The sequence below is a fragment of the Chlorocebus sabaeus genome, chromosome 9 (assembly GCF_047675955.1).
Source record: "Chlorocebus sabaeus isolate Y175 chromosome 9, mChlSab1.0.hap1, whole genome shotgun sequence".
Lineage (NCBI taxonomy): Eukaryota > Metazoa > Chordata > Mammalia > Primates > Cercopithecidae > Chlorocebus > Chlorocebus sabaeus.
The window spans coordinates 29,976,512-29,996,028 of NC_132912.1; the positions used below are offsets into that span (position 1 = coordinate 29,976,512).

The 19,517-nt window shown below is 45.1% G+C and overlaps 1 protein-coding gene and 1 long non-coding RNA gene across 4 annotated transcripts in view; one reads left to right on the plus strand and one right to left on the minus strand.

Annotated features, from left to right (window-relative positions):
• Window positions 1–16,141, minus strand: part of JCAD (junctional cadherin 5 associated) — a 46,519-nt gene extending 30,378 nt beyond the window's left edge. Inside the window, exons 1-3 of one of the 2 annotated variants that reach the window (XM_073018838.1) lie at window positions 16,046–16,110; window positions 9,944–10,060; window positions 3,988–4,327 (exon numbers count right to left, since the gene is read on the minus strand). In XM_073018838.1, the coding sequence (XP_072874939.1) occupies window positions 3,988–4,268 (281 nt within the window). In that variant the 5' untranslated portion in view covers window positions 4,269–4,327; window positions 9,944–10,060; window positions 16,046–16,110. Of the gene's footprint in view, window positions 1–3,987; window positions 4,328–9,943; window positions 10,061–16,045 lie in introns of both variants that reach the window. The other variant, XM_008002674.3, reaches the window with a different exon arrangement.
• The window catches only part of LOC103238069 (uncharacterized), a 32,190-nt gene continuing 27,037 nt past the window's right edge, over window positions 14,365–19,517 (plus strand). For both annotated transcript variants that reach the window (XR_012093902.1, XR_005235184.2), the window contains exon 1: window positions 14,365–15,593. This is a non-coding gene — a long non-coding RNA (uncharacterized lncRNA). The remainder of the gene's footprint in view (window positions 15,594–19,517) is intronic.

The window sequence follows — 19,517 nt, forward strand, 5'->3', positions numbered from 1 at the left end:
TAGGCCTCTCCAGACAGGAAAGGGACACAGCTGGGCTCTGGGAGCTGTCACATGTCCATGCATGCCAGGGAGAGGGTGGAGGACAAGGGACTGAGAAAAGACCATCCAGTGATGGTAACCCCAGGAGCTCACAGAATCAAGTGCTCCTTTCAAACGAAAACAGGCCTTACCTGGGGAGAGCTCAGCCAGGCCCAGCGCTGCTGCAGGGAGGCAGCCCCAAGGCTTCTGGCAGCCCGGGGTGGGTGAGGGAGTTGTGGCCCAAGCTGGGCTCCCTCCACTGCTGCACTGAGTGGCCATCGATGGCTAGTGACATCCTCTGGACTTTGTGTTTGTTATGGTTTAAATGTTTATTCCATCTAAAACTCCTGTTGAAATTTAATTGCCATTGTAACAGTATTAAGAGGCGGGGCCTTTAAGAGGAGATGAAGTCATGAGAGTTCCACCCTCCTGGGTGGGACTGGTGCCCTTATAAAAGGATGAGTTCAGCCCTCTCTTGTTTGATCTCACTCTCACTCTCTCACCTTCCACCATGAGATGACACAGCAAGAAGGTCCTCATGAGATACCAGCACCTTGACCTTGGACTTCCCAGTCTCTAGAACAGTGAACTGATAAATTTCCATTCGTCATAAATTACCTGGCCTGTTAACAGCAGCACACATTGGATGAACGCAATGTTCTTCAGTTATAAGACAATAACCTTGCCAAAATGCCTAGTCGCCACTATCCTGTCAGAATAAAACAAATTTTCAATCAGCCCCTGTGGCCTTCCAAACGACCTTGACCTCCATCTTTCCCAGGACATCAGTGGGGTGCTGAGGACTGGCCCAAAGTGTGGGGACACACTTTAAGGCAGCCCTCAACCAAGAAACTGCAGAAGAGGAATCCTCGTGACCCTTCCCAACCACACTGATGGTTTCAAGTTGGACAGGGCTATCCTGGGCTCCAGGCACCCCCTAGACCGGGAGGCCAGCCCAGCAGAGGTCACTGTGTGGGATGGAGGAGGCAGCAAGACCACAGCTGTGCTTTTGAGTAACCAAAGACTGGGATCTGACAGCACCACTTATCCATCAGATTCAGAATTCACATAAGCCATGGTAGTATTGGCTTCTCTTATTATTATTATTATTTTAATTTAAGCTGTTTACTATTGACACCTATTTACTTCTTTCCAAAGCACTTTGCTTCTGATGGGGAAAAACAATTCTCCTTCATGCCTACCTTTCTGTTTCCCTTCAATTTTCAGTTCTCTATTGGGCACCTAAAAAATAAAGTCTTTCATTTCAACCCAGGGAACCTCGCAGCCAGTCTCTGAGGCTTGGGGCACTGGGAGGGATGTTTCCAAACAGGTATGCATTTGCTGTTTCTACCCTAGGACCAACGTTCAATCCAAAAGCTACTCTACATCACCTAAGTGAATCGGCCAGTCTCAGCAACATGGACAAGAGGCCAGATCTGTCGAGAACTCTGTCATCTGTATGAAAACATCCCAGGGCTACACAAAGCCACTTATCTGAGCCCTTCACTCAGGATGGAAAGAAAGGCAGCTTGCAGATCTGATTATGCCATAGTCCTCAGGAACCTGTTACCACACAAGGGGCTAGAAAGTCCTAAGCGAGTTGTGGATGAGGTTGGCAGCCACACTGCCCACACAGAATTCTAAAGGGGTTCTCCTGCCTCCCACCGTGGGACTCAACTCTGATCCAGCCCCTCAAATTTGAGGGAGACCCCACATAACCTACATGGTCCATCTGCGGGGATTCCACAGCCCTGTCTTTACTTCACTAGAAACCGACCGTTCTGCTTTTCAACAGTTGCTACAATGGGGGAAAGAATAAATTGAACTCATGAGCGTGTATTAAATAACCATATATGCCCAGTACTGTAAGACTCTGTACAAGAAACAAAAGAAATAGGAGACAAGGTACAATCTCAGTACCTTGAAATCCAGGTTGGAAGATACAGATATACTCAGCACAAAACTAAATGAAAAACAAACAAACAAACAAACAAAAAACAAGCACTAGTTTGTGTGGTAGTCATTAAGGTTATCTGAACCCTCAGCCAACTCACCCATAAGCTCCCTCTTCCAGCTCCATGCTGGAAAATGGTGGTCAAGAAAGTGAAGGCCTTGACTGTAGTCGACTGAAGTGTGAGTTCTAAAGCGCAAGGTGAAACAGAAACAGCTTCCAGCCCCTTCTTCATTGTGACTTTTCCCCCTGAGCCTGGCTCCATCAGTGCTAACTCCTCTGGCCCCTCGCTGGAGACGCAATCTGACTTGGCAACTTAATCCTGCTTTCACTACGCTGGGCAAAAATGAGGGCTCTCACCTTTGCTTTTCTCCAATAATGTGTTAAGTGCTCTGACTCTAAAAACAAAATCCTTCCGATTTTTGCCTGAAAACTGTCAACCAACAAGGAAGGTCCTTTCTCTGCAAGGGTGACCTCTAACCATGGGAGGCGAGTTCATTCCCATCAGACTTGCCCATTTTGTGTGTTTGTTTCTCTTAAAGAAAGGTCCTTGGTTCTGTCTATGTCCTTCATCCATATCTAACTGCTGACATGCAGTTACATAACACACTCTGTAGACTCACAGCTCTTCCTCCCCAATCGGTGCCTGGTCCCAGTGCAGCACTAAAGGCAAATGCAATGTTAGGAAGGGATGACAAAGGTTTCCTCCAGGTGGAAACTGCCTGGGAGGGGCTTCAGGGCTCCTCTCCCAGCCTGGCTCTGTGGCAAGCTGCCGAAATTCCTTTTTTTTTTTTTACCATCCTGTTCCCCTAGCCAACCCGCCCTCTCTTTTTGTTGTAAGGAAACACCCACAGATGCAGCTGTATTCAGATGGGATCCCACATTAGGGCCAGTGTGTGTGCAAGGAAAAGATAGGTCAGAAGCCAATGGAATGATATGCATATACCAGAAGAAAGGTTTTGTCTTACAAACTGAGGGGAATACAGACCCCTTTTCAACTCTCTGTAACCTGCAAAATGTTGAATTGTGTCAATAAGAAAGCCAAATATACTATGAATGGGTGCATGGTTGTGAACTAGCTTTTATAAAGTTTTAAAATGACTCCTAACTGAGGCAAGATGAAGAGATTACAAGGGAACCAAGAAGCAGAGTCCTAACACATGGCATTTAGCATGATAGAACATGTTTACTCACTGCTATTTATTGAAGGCCCATTATGGCAAAGCCCTGTGCTAAGTACTGCTGGAACACCCTGAATATCTCAGTGGAAACAAGTGATCTTGGGCTGGGCGTGGTGGCTCATGCCTCTAATCCCAGTGCTCTGGGAGACTGAGGTGGGAGGATTGCATGAGGCCAGGAGTTAGAGATGAGCCTGGGCAACGCAGTGAGACTCTGTCTCTACAAAACATAAAAATTAGCCAGGTGTGGTTGTGTGCACCTGGCCCAGCTATTCGAGAGGCTGAGGTGGGAGAATCATTTGAGCCCAGGAGGCCAAGGCTACAGTGAGTTATGACTGCACCACTGCACTCCAGCCTGGGCAACACAGTGAGACCTTGTCTCTAAAAAAAACAAAAAGTGGCCAGGCACGGTGGCTCACTAATCCCAGCACTTTGGGAGGCCGAGGCGGGCAGATCACGAGGTCAGGAGTTCGAGACCAGCCTGACTAACATGGTGAAACCCTGTCTCTACTAAAAATAGAAAAATTAGCCAGGCGTGGTGGCGCATGCCTATAATCCCAGCTACTCAGAAGGCTGAGGTAGGAGAATCACCCGAACCCTGGAGGTGGTTGCAGTGAGCCGAGATTGTGCCACTGCACTCCAACCTGGGCAACAGAGCAAGACTCCATCTCAAAAACAAAACAAAACAAAACAAAAAACAAAAAAAAAGTGTTCTTGTGTCTAATACCATTTATCCCTCATTGGCCCCGGCCAAACATAGAGTTGAAAGAGTTTGTCTACACATCACCCACTGCTAACTCCTGAGTCAAAAGAGAATGGTGGGTTCATAGTGAAACTTACCCCGCCTCTGAGGTTCTGGAAGCAGAAGTGCTCTGGGGCTCCCCAGGGCCTCTCGGTGTGCTGTGGCGGCTTTCGGAGTCACTCACGTGTCCTTTCCCCGCAGACGTCTTACGATGTGCGAGGGCTGCAGGGCCATCCTCATGCCCATTCTGCAGGCCCTGGCCTGCTCGTGTCCCAGTCCTCGCTGCCTGGCGCCCCTTGGGGTTATCCTCGCGCGGTGCCGGGAGGTCTCTCGACGGTTTGTATCCATGAGAGATCAGGAGGTCTTCTACACTGTACATGATGCCCAGGCTTCAGCAGAGCTCAACCGCTGGAACCATGGTGGTGGCAGGACCCAGCACTGCAGAACAACAGAGAGCTCTATTTGTGACCAGGTCTCCCTGGGGGTCAGTCTTACACCTCCTCATCCCGTGGTCCCCCCACCAAACCAGACCACGGTGATGGACACAACACAGAACCTGCACAGAAAGAGGAGACACAGGGATGGCTCTGCCTGAAACTGCTCTCCATTCTATTCACGTAGAAAGTGGGTGTGGCTCTGGCTCTAGAGGATGTCGTGGAACCCTGAGGACCTCACCCTTCGATGGCTGCCTCTGGTAGAAGAGCATGTGGCACGGTGCTTAAGCAGTGACATCAACACTGTCCACCTTCCCCTCGTCCCACTCACCTACAAAGAGCAGGCGGAAGGAGTGTGGACAAAAAAAATACAGATCTGGGAGCTGCAATGACTTCTTCATGTTTCTAAAAAGAGAAACTACCAATATGCAGCTTAATCTCAGGATATGCCCCTGCTTTCATCCTGTAGACATACCTTTGCTCTACGAGAGAGTGAGATCTTTAATCAACACAGTCATGATACGCTTCAGCGGAAGCGATTGAAGCAGCAACTGCCAGGGCAGTCCCTCCATAGCAGTTAACTAGCAACCAAAAATAGATTTTAACTCTTTGGGGGTTCATGATGAGAAAACAAACAACACACTGATCAATCATACACACCCAACTCACTACACAATACCAAAGTTCTCTTTTCCTTATGAAAGTTTTTTGTTGTTGTTGTTGTTGTTGTTTTTTTTTTTGAGATAGAGTTTCACTCTTGTTGCCCAGGCTGGAGTGCAGTGGCATGATCTCGACACCCTGCAACCTCTGTCTCCTGGGTTCAAGCAATTCTCCTGCCTCAGTCTCTCAAGTAGCTGGGAATACAGGCATGCACCACCACGCCTGGCTAATTTTTTGTATTTTTTGTAGAGACAGGGTTTCACCCTGTTGGCCAGGCTGGTCTCGAACTCCTGAACTCAGGTAATCCACCCGCCTCTGCCTTCCAAAGTGCTGGGATTACAGGCATGAGCCACCACACCCGGCCTCCTTATTAAACTTTTATGAATCAAATTTCTTTCTAGTAGATCTTGGGGAAAAGTTTTTGCATCTCTCAGCCAAGGATGTCCACACCCAAATCCTGCTATAGTACCTGAATCAACAGCAGCAACTTCCTCCAGTGTAAGCTGCACAAAACGAGAGTGCCCACAAAGAATGAAAATGGGCAGAAACCTACCTGAAAGCAAAAGAGGTAGAGCCGCTCTGTTTATTCCTACATAAGAACATCCTTCTTCCTAAGTCTTCCCTTTGATAAGGCGTAAGACAGATTGGTCAGCCGGATCCACCCACCACTGCTTCCACGAGGGCTGATGGTAATGCTGGCCTGGGTGAGAGGCACACAAAAGCCACAAAAGCCAGCCCCACCAGAAAGCTCAGCCAGCTCCAGCCCCACTTTGCTGGTGGACGGAAATAGAGTTGCTGCAGCCATGGCGAACAATGGCCAGGAAACGCCTGCTGGTCCATGTGCAGGTGAAAGGAAGATGCCTGCAGCATGTGCTTCCTGTCACTGGGAGCTCTTACTTGGGTCCGTTGCACAATTCTGCTGTGCCTGTCCTCACTCTTCATCACCTGCTAGATTACAGTAGGGAAAGTCTCGCCTGTCAGCATGGAGAGTATCAAACTTTGGAAGTTGATAATTTTCCATTATGTCCCTATATTTTATGGAAGCTGACAAGCTCTGGCAGCTACTGTACTAGTAGAAAAATCTCCATAGCAACTCTGCCACTCCTGACACTCCTACTGCATGTCTTTCGGGGAGTTGTACAACTTGGGTCATTTGCTTCAACAGACAAGGAAGGACCCGAGAAGCAAGAGTTTGTTCTTCGACTCAACAGAGCAAGTTCCACCATGTGAGGGATTATAGAGGAATGAGATCCCATCACAAGCAAAGGGCTTCAGGAACACAGAGTCAGGCTTTAGGGCAGGGTCTTTGGTTTATTTGACACTTTATCTCCAGCAACTTGCACACAGTATGTGCTCAATAAATACTTGTTGAGAAAATGCACAAATGAGAGACGGAACTGTTTGAGCTAGGTTTTGAAGAATGGTTAGGAGTTGATTAGGCAAAGAGCATGTGTATATGTATGAGAAGGGGAACTGGCATTTAAAATACATTATGAGTAGAATTATCCCAAGGGTAAAGAAATGAGGCTGGGCACAGTGGTTCACGCCTATAATCCCAGCACTTTAGGAGGCTAGGTGGGTGAATCACTTGAGGCCAGGAGTTTGAGACAAGCCTGGACAACATGGTGAGACCCTGTCTCTACTAAAAATACAAAAATTAGCCAGGCATGATGGCAAACACCAGTAATCCCAGTTACTCAAGAGCCTGAAGGAAGACAATCACTTGAACCTGGAAGGCGGAGATGGCCATGAGCCGAGATCATGCCACTGTACTCCAGCTTGAGTGACAAAGCAAGATGCTGTCGAAAGAAAGAAAGAAAGAAAGAAAGAAAGAAAGAAAGAAAGAAAGAAAGAAAGAAAGAAAGAAAGAAAGAGAGAGAGAGGAAGAAAGAAAGAAATTAATGGCTTAGTAACAGAATCCTGGCAGCCTAGAACAAAGTCCCCAGCCTCACTGGTTCAACATCACACACAGGGTCAGCATCACAGTTAAAGTTAGCATTAGGTCTCACGACACTCAGTTTCTCTCTCTTACTATGCTGGGCTCTTTAAAATAAAAGCAAATTGCACTGTACTCCAAGTGGCCACCAAACACACTGCGGAACAGGCATGTGCAGCACACAGCTGGTTGTGCTACAGTCCATTTGTCAGAATGGCAGAGAAGACATAACCCCTCACAAAACACAGATGTGGGGCGTTTTCTTCCTGGGGCTGGATAGGTTGGTCCAATATGGCTATGTGTTTGCATGGTAATTATATTTAGTAAGAATATCTTTCAATCGTAGTTAATTGATTCTTCCCTCCCCCGCAGCCCAATAAACTCTTCCTTTACAAACTCCAAGGAAAAACCTGAACTATAAACCCAGGATTGCAGCACACATGAAATCTAATAACATCAACTATTAATGACCATCTGTAATGTGCTAGATTCTGTACTGGCACACTTTCATTCATTCTATGCTTCCAGCAAACTTCTCGATGTGGACAGAAACTTCTCCGTTTTCACAAGAAAACTGAGGCTGACAGTCCAAGGTTACACAGCTTGTGTTAGATCCAAGGTTTGAACGAGATCTGTCTAGCTTCAAAGTTCAGGCTACTAATTTAGGTTCACCCATCTATATTTTCTTCCTTAACATCAAAAAAGTTTCCTAATTTACCAAATAATCCACAAACATAAATAAGGAAAGATAGAAGGCATAGTGGCATTAAAATTAAAAACTATGTATTTAAAAGGAAAAAAATTATCCTTTATTCTCTAGGAGCAGGATGACTCTTCTAGATGACTCTTCTCACACACCACACACACACGCACATACACACGCACGCACACACATGCACACACACACACACGAATTGATGCCTCACTTGACTATAACGTCTTGATGGCAACGCTGGTGTTAATGTTTAAATGCTCAGTAATATGATTCGTTCTCGAATACACCATGCAATTGCCTTGTGACCCTAACAGACCTCTTTCATCATTTGGGGTTTTGAGCTTTTCATAAATAACATGGGGCTATCATAAAGCATGCTGTATGAAACTGAAATGCATATATAATAAGTGGGAGATGAGTAACTTTAAAAAAATAAATTCTTAAAGAAAAAAAAAGTCCTATATAGAAATAGCCATTCTTATCTACAACATTAATAGAATTTGGACTTAATTTGAGTAGACAACAGCAAACCACACATGGGTTTGGGCAAGGGAAATCTGGCAGGAAAGCAGAGGACTAAAGTGGATAGAGCGAGAACAGATGGGGGACCTGTAGTTACAAGTCCTTTCTATTGTAACATGCACAGGGGGCTGGCAGAGGGGATAAGAAAAAAAAGGAATAATAAGAGTAATTTTCAGGAGAAGAAGTACAATGGATTTTAGCCTCAGTGACGAGGATAATGATCATTCCATTAATAGAAATATAGAAACTGGAAATAATTGTTGGTTTGAGAAGATGACAGCTCATTTGATTTTGATTTAACCAACCTAGTCTCACAAAATTCTCTTTTCCCCAAATCATCATCAAATGGATTTTCATCAAAGATTAATTATGTGTCCTTCCAAAGAACCTGAATAAGACCACTTGTGCAGCGATCTTATTGCATGGCACCTTTACAAAGTTCTTTAAATATTAGCTCTATGGTGTCTATTCAAATGGAAGGGGTTATAAAATTAGGAAGTTGCTGTTAACCATCCACTGACATTGAGCATGGGGCTGGGTTACCTCCCGCTTTGCTGTTGGGATGAGTGTCTGTTTCTCTATGGTGCATGGTATTTATCTGTGAGCTGAATCAAGCCTGAGTCACTGCACAGGAGGAAAGGAGAGAACCCTTTGGGTCTCAGTCTTCTCCTGAAAGAGTAAAATGAGAAGGCTGAACTAGAGGTTCTTTGGAGTCCTTCTAGCTCTAGGGAGCAGCCCCCTTTCTCTAGCCTATTCTTGCCTGTGATGAGCAGCAGGCATCAAAGTCAGCTGCCCCAGGAAAAAAGAGTACAGCTTGTGGCCATGACACAGGCAGGGCTAAATAGGTCATCTGAAGACAGAACCTCTGACCTTGGCCTTATTAGCACCTATGCAGAGGCCACCCAAAAGAGCAGAGATAAATGGCCACCCACTGAGGAAAGGAGTGGGTTGGGGTAGGCAGGCCAGGAGCGAAACATCGAGCAATTCTCCATCCCAGAGTGCAGGTGCTTCACACTTACGCCAATGTAAATTCATCAGGGCACTTGTTTTACATTGGAAGTGCCAGGCACTGGGCTGAAGAATATAAAGACAAATAAGACCCCATCAGCACCCTCCCTTGCAATGCTGTGGTCTACACGGTATTATTTCAATTATGGATCCTCTCATCACTAAAGGTTGAGACTGGCGAATGAATGCCATTTAACAGGTACCATCTTCTTCCTTTCCATTTATAAAAATAAACATTTTAATTCTCATATTTACAGTAACAACGCTCAAGACAGTGAAAGGAAACAAAACATTAAGGAACTCATTAAATCAACCAGAGCTTTTTTTCCTTTTTAAAATTGGCCTAGAACATACACTAAAAATTAACTTGAAAAAGAGAGACAAATATACTATTAAAAAGATGAAAAGCATGGTCATCCTCACCTGTAATCAAAGAAATGCAAATTAAACCAAAATGCCATTATTCACTTATCAGATTAAAGCTTTTAAAAAGCAATGCTTGTTGTTAGTAAGGGCATGAGGAGCTACAAGGGTTCTCCTGTTTGTGTGTGTATAAATGGGGGGCGGGTGGGTGCAGGCTATATGTAAATGAAAATGAGTCTTTCCCTTCTTAAAAGTGATTAGCCAGATTTGCTGGCCCACACCTTTGATCCCAGCACTTTGGGAGGCTGAGGCAGGCGTATCACTTGAGGTCAGGAGTTCGAGACCAGCCTGGCCAACGTGGTGAAACCCTATCTCTACTAAAATACAAAAAATTAGCCATGCATAGTGGCGCTCACCTGTGGTCCTAGGTACCTAGCAGGCTGAGGTGGCAGGATCCTTTGAAACTGAGGCAGAAATTGCAGTGAGCGGAGATTGTGCCACTACTCTCCAGCCTGGGTGACAGAGCAGATACTCTGTCTCAAAAAAAAAAGAAAAAGAAATAAAAATTATTAATATGTAACAAAATCTTTAAACATCTGAAACCCTATGAAATAATCTCACTTCTTAGGATTCATCTTAATGAAATAATCAGAGATACACATAGTTTTATATAAGGATGTTTATCCAAGTTTTAATTATAATAACAAAATTAGACTACATATCTAATTTAGTAAAAAAAAAAAAAAAAAAGAAAAAGAAAAAAAAAGAAAAAAAACTTCTGGGCCAGGTGCAGTGGCTCACACTTGTAATCCCACCACTTTGGGAGGCTGAGGTGGGCAGATCACCCAAGGTCAGGAGTTCGAGACCAGCCTGGTCAATGCAGTTAAACTCCTTCTCTACTAAAAAGACAAGAAAACTTAGTCAGTTGTGGTGGCATGCACCTGTAGTCCCAGCTACTCGGAAGCTAAGGTGGGAGAATCGCTTGAACTTGGGAGGTGGACCTTGCAGTGAGCGGAGATCGTGCCATTGCACCTCACCCTGGGTGACAATCAGACTCCATCTCAGGGAAAAAAAAAAAAAATTCTGGTGCATCCATATGGTGGACTATAATATGTATACACACGCATAAAATTAAGTTTTCAGGTATACAACAGCACAGGGAAATGCTTGTGATACCATACTAAATAATAAAGACAGGATACAGAACCCTATATTCAATGTCATACCAAATTTGTTTATATACATATGTACTTGAAAGGGGAAAAAACACTGAAAGGAAACATACCAAATATCAGCAGAGGTATTGGACTCTGAGTTTGTTTGTTTTTGTTTTTGTTTTTTGTTTTTTTTTGAGATGGAGTCTTGCTTTGTCGCCCAGGCTGGAGTGCAGTGACGCGATCTCGGCTCACTGCAAGCTCCGCCTCCTGGGTTCCCGCCACTCTCCTACCTCAGCCTCCCAAGTAGCTGGGACTACAGGCGCCCACCACCACGCCCAGCTAATTTTTTTGTATTTTTATTAGAGACGGGGTTTCACCGTGTTAGCCAGGATGGTCTCAATCTCCTGACCTCGTGATCTGCCCACCTCGGCCTCCCGAAGTGCTGGGATTACAGGCCTGAGCCACTGCGCCCGGCTGGACTCTGAGTTTTAAAAAAATTTCTTGATTTATACTTTACTGAATCTTATGATATTCTGTCATGAAATGTATTAGGTCCAATCATATGAAACTGTCATTTTGCATGTCAAAAATAGTCAAATATTGGCAATTTCATATACTTACTATACTTAATATTAACTTCATATACTTAATATTAACTTAAGTATATATAACATACATAATATATACATTATTATATAATGTTAATATAACAATATTGTTTCATCACCAATCATCATTATTCATAACTTAATATATTACTAACATATTACATAACTTAATTAAGTTATATATAACTATTTCATCATCAGAAAAACACTTTCATAAATGAAATGCTGCTTAGGCTAGATTAGGAAAATGCATCTTTAAAAATATGTTACGTAATTGGAAGACTCAATGGCAATAAAAGAAACATTGAAGAAAAGAAAAGAATAAATGAATAGTAAATTGCATAAGGCTCTAGTATATGGTACATGTGCCTTATCTGCCAGAGAGACTCTTAACCTGTTTTCAGGAAGCCAAAATCACATGTGCTGCTGAAGAAATCTAATACAAGGTTACAACCAGCATTGTAAAAAGGTCTTAATTAGACATTGTTACTCCTCTAAAAGACCTAAAACTTTTCAGTTGTACTCACTGACATTCCACACTTAAGATGTAATTGGTCCTTCAAATTGTTGGCAGTTCAGTGTAAATATCTTTTCAACTGACAACCTTTAGGTCTAATGCTATGATTAATATATAACAAAGTACTTTCTTTAAACAAGAGGTAAATCACCAAGACATAAAACAAACCAGAGTGGAGTATGTTGCTAACTGACACGTAGGTTTTTAATGCTTTCCACAGATTTTTTCCTAAGGGTAGAATTGTGTATTTTCCTATGAACAATAGAATTGCTATTTCCCTTTCCAGTCTTAATTATTAAATAACGCAACAGTTCCAGTTGAAGTCCTGGGACACCAAGTTCTCACAGACTGCTGTTACCATGCCACACGTGTGATGACCAACTCTGCCAAGGCACTCAAGTTGTTAAAATCTCACAAGATGTAAAAACTCATATTTAATCTGTGAAGTAATCATTTTAGGAGGACAACCTTAGCTTTCTTTAAGGTGACAAAAAAACAAATGAGTTGGAAAACTTGGGTCTAAGATCAAAAGGATCTCGGAACGTTAATCTCACTGGGGTGGATTGGTATTAAGGCATTTGTTCAGAAAAAGAGAAAAAAAAAGAAAAAAGTCCCCAACATTATACACTGAATTTTTTTCCTATTATCTCTTCTGACTCCTCTTTTCTTTCCACAACTAATGTGAATACACACACATGCACTTACACACATACACTCTCCTGTCTTCTCTTTCATCTCTAAATTCTGTGTCACACAATTATTGCTTTGGCTAGCAATATTTTTTATGAGACCCTAAGTACCTCATGAATATTTCTGAAAGATTAGAAGTCATTAAGAAAGGACTCAAACTGGATAAGATTTTTAAATCTTTTGGAATTTTTGGTTGTTTGCAAAAATAGCTGTAAAACATTATCATAGGATAGAATTTTATTCCCTTATCATCATAGATGTCAAGCTCCACATGTAAAGATACCTTAAATATTCCATTAAACTTACCCTGCTTTTGGTTTTGTTTTTAAATATCTTCAAAATAAAAAAAAAAGCCAAGTCTTTATCAAAATGTTCGACTTAAATTATTTCATATCATCTTTACATTTTTATTTATTTTCTATGTACAAAAGCCATGTAAAGTGATTTCAAAAGTAAACACTGCAAAATTCAGTGCTTAAGTAAAAAGGAAAAGTTCTTAGTAACCCCACTGTGCCAAGAGATAACCAGTAGCAACAATCTGGTTTCTGTTTCTCCAACTATTCTTCCTACACAGACAAGTTGCTTTTTTTTTTTTTTTTTTTTTTTTCCCTTTCCTTCTTTGGAATATATCTTGGTGCTTCTTCCTAACAGTATCTAAATTCTTTCATTTACATACAGAAAAAACAAGCTTTACAGGTCAACTATAAAGATAACCAATAAGCACAAAACTCTAAGGATACTTCACGATCTGATAATAAATCTGCCAGGCTATTTAGCCAGGCTATTCCCAAGCATTATGTATAGAAAGTTGTTGGGAAAGATATTTAGTTCTAGATAATCCAAATTTTTAACAAGACACCTTCAATTCAAATCAAGATAATTGAGGTTTTAGTATCTGGGGGAGGGGTTCCTGTATTTTTCTAAACACCATTTAGTGTTTAAAGAATATATCAAAGCCCAACCTCTCCCCTCCCTGGGCTGCTGGCATTTGTAAGTCAGTGGACCTCAACATTCCTTCAATCAGCAGGCCCTTGAAACAAAGTACAAGAGCAAGGTTTTAATGAGAGAGATAACCCTTCTCATCCAAAGGGGTAAAAACAACATCTGTTAAAAACCCAAGTAAACTGCAGTAATGGGTCCAGACACAGGCCCAGAGGACTTCAGAGACAGAGTCTTTGCTTATCAAAATAAAAACCACAATAGAACAATTGTTTCACTCCAACGCTCTGTGTTCTAAACTCTCTCCAGATTTATTAGCATGGAGTTTCGCCAAGCTCATTAAAAGAAAAACTCCGGACTCCTAAGGATGACTGGTGTTTACTGTCCTCCCAAACTGGCCAGTGAGAACCTGGGGGAGCCACAGACTTCTGGGCTTTCTGTACTGATAACATTTCTAGGATTTATTTTTAAATTGCATGTTAAAAATTAGACTACAAGAATCTTTTCATATTTACTTTTTTTAAGTGAAAAAACTGGTCCTTATTTATTTTCCTTGTATACCTCCAACCCTGCTACATTTTATAGCTGCCGAACAATAGACCACAGGCTTCTGGAATCTGTGACCACTCAGATGAGTTATTAGATAACCCTGATGACTTTGTCAAGTCGTCCAGAGCATGTGGACGCTCAAGCCAAACTTCTTTTTTCCTGAAACAGGCTTTCTCCACCCACCCAAATCCCCTAATTCTCCTGGGCCTGCCAAGGGCCTGACCTTCCAGTCTCTGCAGCAAAGGGTGAAGTTTTACAGGAGGAAGGCCCAGCAGATTAAAGGCCTCTGTTCAACAAATATTTGCTCGCCCACTCCAGGCGGACTAACAGTTTGCTACATGCTGCATGCCCAGAGTGACACTTAGAGACTTTAGGAAGCTTGTTAAGCTGGTGACTAAGAATCAGACACCTAATGTCAAGGTAAATAATTAAGTCCCAATCCACAGAACCTTATGGAAAACCAAACGACTTTACCAAACTCCCAATTTCACACGAAAACCAACACAAGTCCCATGAAATAGAATCTGCATATGATTTCCAAAAAAGCCTGTATGCATTCTTGCTTTGCTGGGTGGTCTTAAAATTCTAAAATGAACTGACATTCCCAAAGTTTTACCTGTACAGCCCATGACCCTCAGTTTACACCATGCAGACTGCCTTTTTTTGCCAGAGCATTTCTGGCTGCCTGAATCCTACCCGTCAGGCCCCTTCCCCCAAATCTCTGTATTTTGCAACCCTAGCCCTCAATCTCTGGGATGTCTATTCCTTGTAAATCTGAAAAGACAAAAGGCTGGAGAAGGAAAACAAGTTGTGGGAGAAACATCACATTAAACTGTCAGGACAGGAAACCCTGGGAGTTGTGTGGTCTGCACCGCCCCACCCCTCTCCCCAAGACTAAGACCAAGCTACTGGATTTGGGGAAGGAATGAGGACACGTGAGGCGGGTGGAGTGGGTGCGGGGGTGGGAGAGTGGGTGTGGGTGTGGGGAGGTGATGTGCCCAAGCTAATTCCACCAAGGCCTTCACTCCTGAAGCGCGTGGATGACCAAACACCAGGGCATGCCCAGGTAGTGCTGGCCTAAAGTTCTCATTTTTATTTTTTTCTTCAGTAGTGAAATCACAGCTTCTTTACAAACGCCCAGAAGAATCCCAGGCGCTCCGCTTCTTGATAGGAAGCGAGAGGGGCCCTTTTAGCTGCTAGTGCTGGGCCCCACTGTGGCCAGGGCATCGAGGTAAACCCTGGCGTTTTGGGGGTGAACGGACCCCGACTGGAGATGGGGGAAGCAGAGGGTGCCCGCGGAGATCTGAGCGCAGAGACCCTGGGTGGGCGGGCTCCAGATCCCATAAATGAGCTGATTAACGGGATTTACAGCACTCCTAGGCAGGGCTCCTGCCCTTCTCCCACCCCACGCGCAGCCCGGAGTCGCACTCGCTGGGAGGCAGCCGCGATTAGCGCCCTAATCCCCAGCGCAGACCGCGCAGAGACCGGAGCGGGAGCGGGAGCGGGGCCGCCGCAGGAGCCCCCACCGTCCCGGGCAATCCAGACTGCCCAGGCAGCGTGGGAACTGGGACCTCGGGGACCCAACGCGGCGGCTGTCAGCTCCGGGGTGAGGTCCGCGAGGTCGGGGCGCGAGGGCGCGGGAGGGGTTGGACACAGGCTGGGGAGGGCGACTTCGAGAGGGAAGTGAGTGACCCCGGCCCCCCAGGCCTTCCGCGCGCCGAGGGGCGACGCCAGCGCTAACGCCAGCCGCGGCCCGCGGTGCTCGCCCCGGGACCCCCGCGCCCAGAGCAGGGCACCTGAGGGGAGGGGACACCCCTCCCGGGCTGGCAGGCGCCCTCCACCCCGAGGCTGCGGGGCCAGGCACCGCGCGGGGGGCCCAGGCGGGGCTGCGACTAGGGGTGCGGACACCCCCCACCGCCGGGGTGGCTGGGACCGGAGCGACGTCCCAGCTTGAGAAGTTGGGGGGAGTACGGGAGGCTGTGGGTGAGGTCAGCGAAGCGCCGTGGGAGCGGCCCTAATGGACGGTGGGAGCCAGGAGGGTTAGACGCTGGGACTTACCGAGCGGCTCCCTCATGCCGCCTCGCGCCGCCGCCGCCGCTCCGGCCGGCCGGGGACCAGCGCGACCCGCCCCGCCTGCAGCCGCCGAGGCCGAGCATGCCCGGAGCACCGCCGTCCGCCCCGCCCACCGCCCGGGCCCGCCCCGCCCACCGCCCGGGTCCGCCCCGCCCACCGCCTGGGGCTGCCTCCTCTGCGCTGAGGGCGGTATCCAGGCCAGGATCTTCCTAGGCTTTCGGGGGTCCGCCCGCGTGGGTCCCGCGGAAGGCACAAGTAGGCTGACCACCCTTCCCTCTTTTCTTGTCACTTGGGTTTGGGCCACGTCAACCCTGTGCAAATGTCCAAAGACACACACGCTCTCACAGATACACACAAAGCAAACATTCATATACACTCACAGTTACACACAAACGCACAAAGATGTATGCAAACACACTCAAATACACCCACACACAGATGCACACAAACACACTCACAGGAAACAGGCACACACAAACACAGATACAGGACACACAGATGCACACACACACACAGTCACAGAGAAGTGCACACAGACACACTCATATACAGTCAGACGCAGGTGCACACAAACACACCCATACACAGTCACACACAGATGCAGCCAAACACACTGGCACATATACATACATACGCAGGAACACAGTACAGCTATACACACACACACACACAAACGCACCCACATAACACACTGATATTATGAAGAGAAGGAAACAGTGATGGTGACAACAGCTTGAGATATACTTCTTAAAAAAAAAAGTCTTCGAGTCAACTAATGCGCTGGAAGCCACCTTCAGATCAGCTGGCCCATCCTCTCCTGTGGCAGAGGAGGAAACCGATGCCAGGAGTAGGATTTGCCGACAGGGCAGGGGTACGAGGGGAGATAGGAGGAGGTCAGTGGGAGAGTTCAGACCAGAATGAACATTTCCTGACACCAAACCCACTCCATGTTTCTGTTACAGCGGGAAGGGGCAGAAAGATTAGACTGCTGCCTGGGTGTGCTCAGGGCAAACGTTTTCATAATTTTGGAAGGCAGACAGAAGAAAAAAATGTGAAATATTGCCGATGCATTGGGGAGAGACGGGGAATATTAGTTAAGTCCACCTAGACAAAACATGATGGCACAGCGGACTGGTGACCTTGCCAAATGAGTTTTCAGAAAACTGCTTAGCCACATCATGATTTTAGGACTGTATTTGCTGTCAAAACACCAATAACTAATGTTTTTTGCTCTATCACCATGTCTCAGCCCTTCCTATGCATTCTTTCTTTTAATCCTCATCACAGTTTGATGATGTGGGCACCACTTTACAGATGAGGAACGGGCTCAGGGAAGGGCACAGATGGCAAGCTGCAGAATCTAGCCCAAGACCTTTGCTCTGAACCACCAGAGCAAGGTCGTTTCTTTGTTCTCTTGAATCGTATGTTCCTCATGGTTAGTAGCAACATATAATCTAACAGAGCATAAAAGCTAAACACACTACTGCTGGAAAATAACGAACAATGTAATTGAGTGTTGTATTGTGCATTATGAGGAGTGCATGGGAGGAAACCAGATGGTGGTGATGGGAGCAGGCAGCGTGATCAGGGACTCGAGAGCCAGGTAGCTCGGGTCCTGGGCTTGGCTTCTCTGCTACTTTCTAGATGTGATACTTTACTTCTGTTAGCCTCACTTTCCTCTCTAACAAAGTGGGGTAATGATGGTTTGCATCTCATAGGAGAGTCATGAGAATTCAATGAGATGATGCCTTCTTATCACTTAGTTCAGGTACATGTAACAGTGAAGAAAATGGTGGCCAGGCATGGTGGCTCACGCCTGTAATCCCAGCACTTTGGGAGGCCAAGGCAGGCAGATCACCTGAGGTCAGGAGTTCAAGACCAGCCTGGGTAAGATGGTGAAACCCCACCTCTACTAAAAATACAGAATTAGCTGGGAGTGGTGGCAGGTGCCTGTAATCCCAGCTACTGGGGATGCTGAGGCAGGAGAATCACATGAACCTGGGAGGTGGAGGTTGCAGTGAGCCAGGATTGTACCACTGCACTCCAGCCTGGGCAATAGAGTGAGATTGTCTCAAGAAAAAAAAAGGAAAGAAAGAAAGAGAGAAAGACAAGAAAGGAAGGAAGGAAGGAAGGAAGGAAGGAAGGAAGGAAGGAAGGAAGGAAGGAAGGAAGGAAGGAAGGAAGGAAAGAAGGAATAAAGAAAGAAAGAAAGAAAGAAAGAAAGAAAGAAAGAAAGAAAGAAAGAAAGAAAGAAAGAAAGAAAGAAAGAAAGAGAGAGAAAGAGAAAAGAGTAGCTACTACCATTAGCACTTGCACTGCTACTGCTATTTGGGTTGGAGCCACCAGGGAAGACTTTGAAGGACAAGTGGGTTGTGGCTAGAGGGAGACACAAAGGCTGGGGAAATAGGATTCACCAAAATTTAAAAGATAAAAAAGGAAATGCAGAAGTTTTTTTTTTCTTTTTTTTTTTTTTTTCTGGGGAGTCACAGTTATTAACAGCAGTGATATTCTTGTCAAAAAAGCATCATTCAGTGATGGATTGCTTCAGTGACTTATTCAATTTGCCAACTCAATGAGATAACTTTGTGCTGGGGTGGAGCACCTCTATGTGCCCAGCATGGTGCAGACACCTAGGGAGCCAAGTATTCCTGCTAGAACATTTATCAGCCAGTGAATTGATATTAGGATGTGTTTTCCCATAGAACAATGTCATATTGTTGGGTTTCTGGGTCAACCCCATGGAAGTTTTATAATGTACCTAAGTGCCGCAGAGTTGCAAAAAAAGCAGAGAAGAGTTGCAGTAAATCAGAAAACAATGCTGATTCAATGCTAGGAACTAAGCTAAACCAAACCAAATCAAGTTTAATAAGAAATTGTATTTCAGCAGAAAGGCTGGCAAAGGCAGATTCGATTAGGGGAATGTAATGGGATTGAAATACTGGAGATTCTAGAGAAGATGACTTCACAATTTCAAGATGCTTGTGGTTTCTTGACCCTGCTCTTTATCCTAACATCCTCATTTCAAAATGTTTGGCTTCCGTCTTTCCTCAGTACTGATGTATCCCTAGCCCTGCTCTAATGTTTTCCTGGCATGACTAAAACCATTTCAAATGAAGAAATAGAATGAAAAGATGGGAAGAGAAGATGGTGGTGAGGCTGGGGATGTGGGGAGAGGGGCAAGTAGAAAGGTGGAAAGTTTTTCTAAAGATCTGGGAATAGAATTAACAAACAGGAAAGAGGGTGTTTTCGTCTGTTCCCATGCTGCTAATAAAGACATACCCAAGACTGGGTAATTTATTAAGGAAAGAGCTTTAATGGACTCACAGTTTCACATGGCTGGGGAGGCATCACAATCATGGTGGGAGCATCACAGTCATGGTGGAAGGCAAAAGAGAAGCAAACACACGTCTTACATGGCAGCAGGCAAGAGGGCATGTGCAGGAGAACTCCCCTTTAT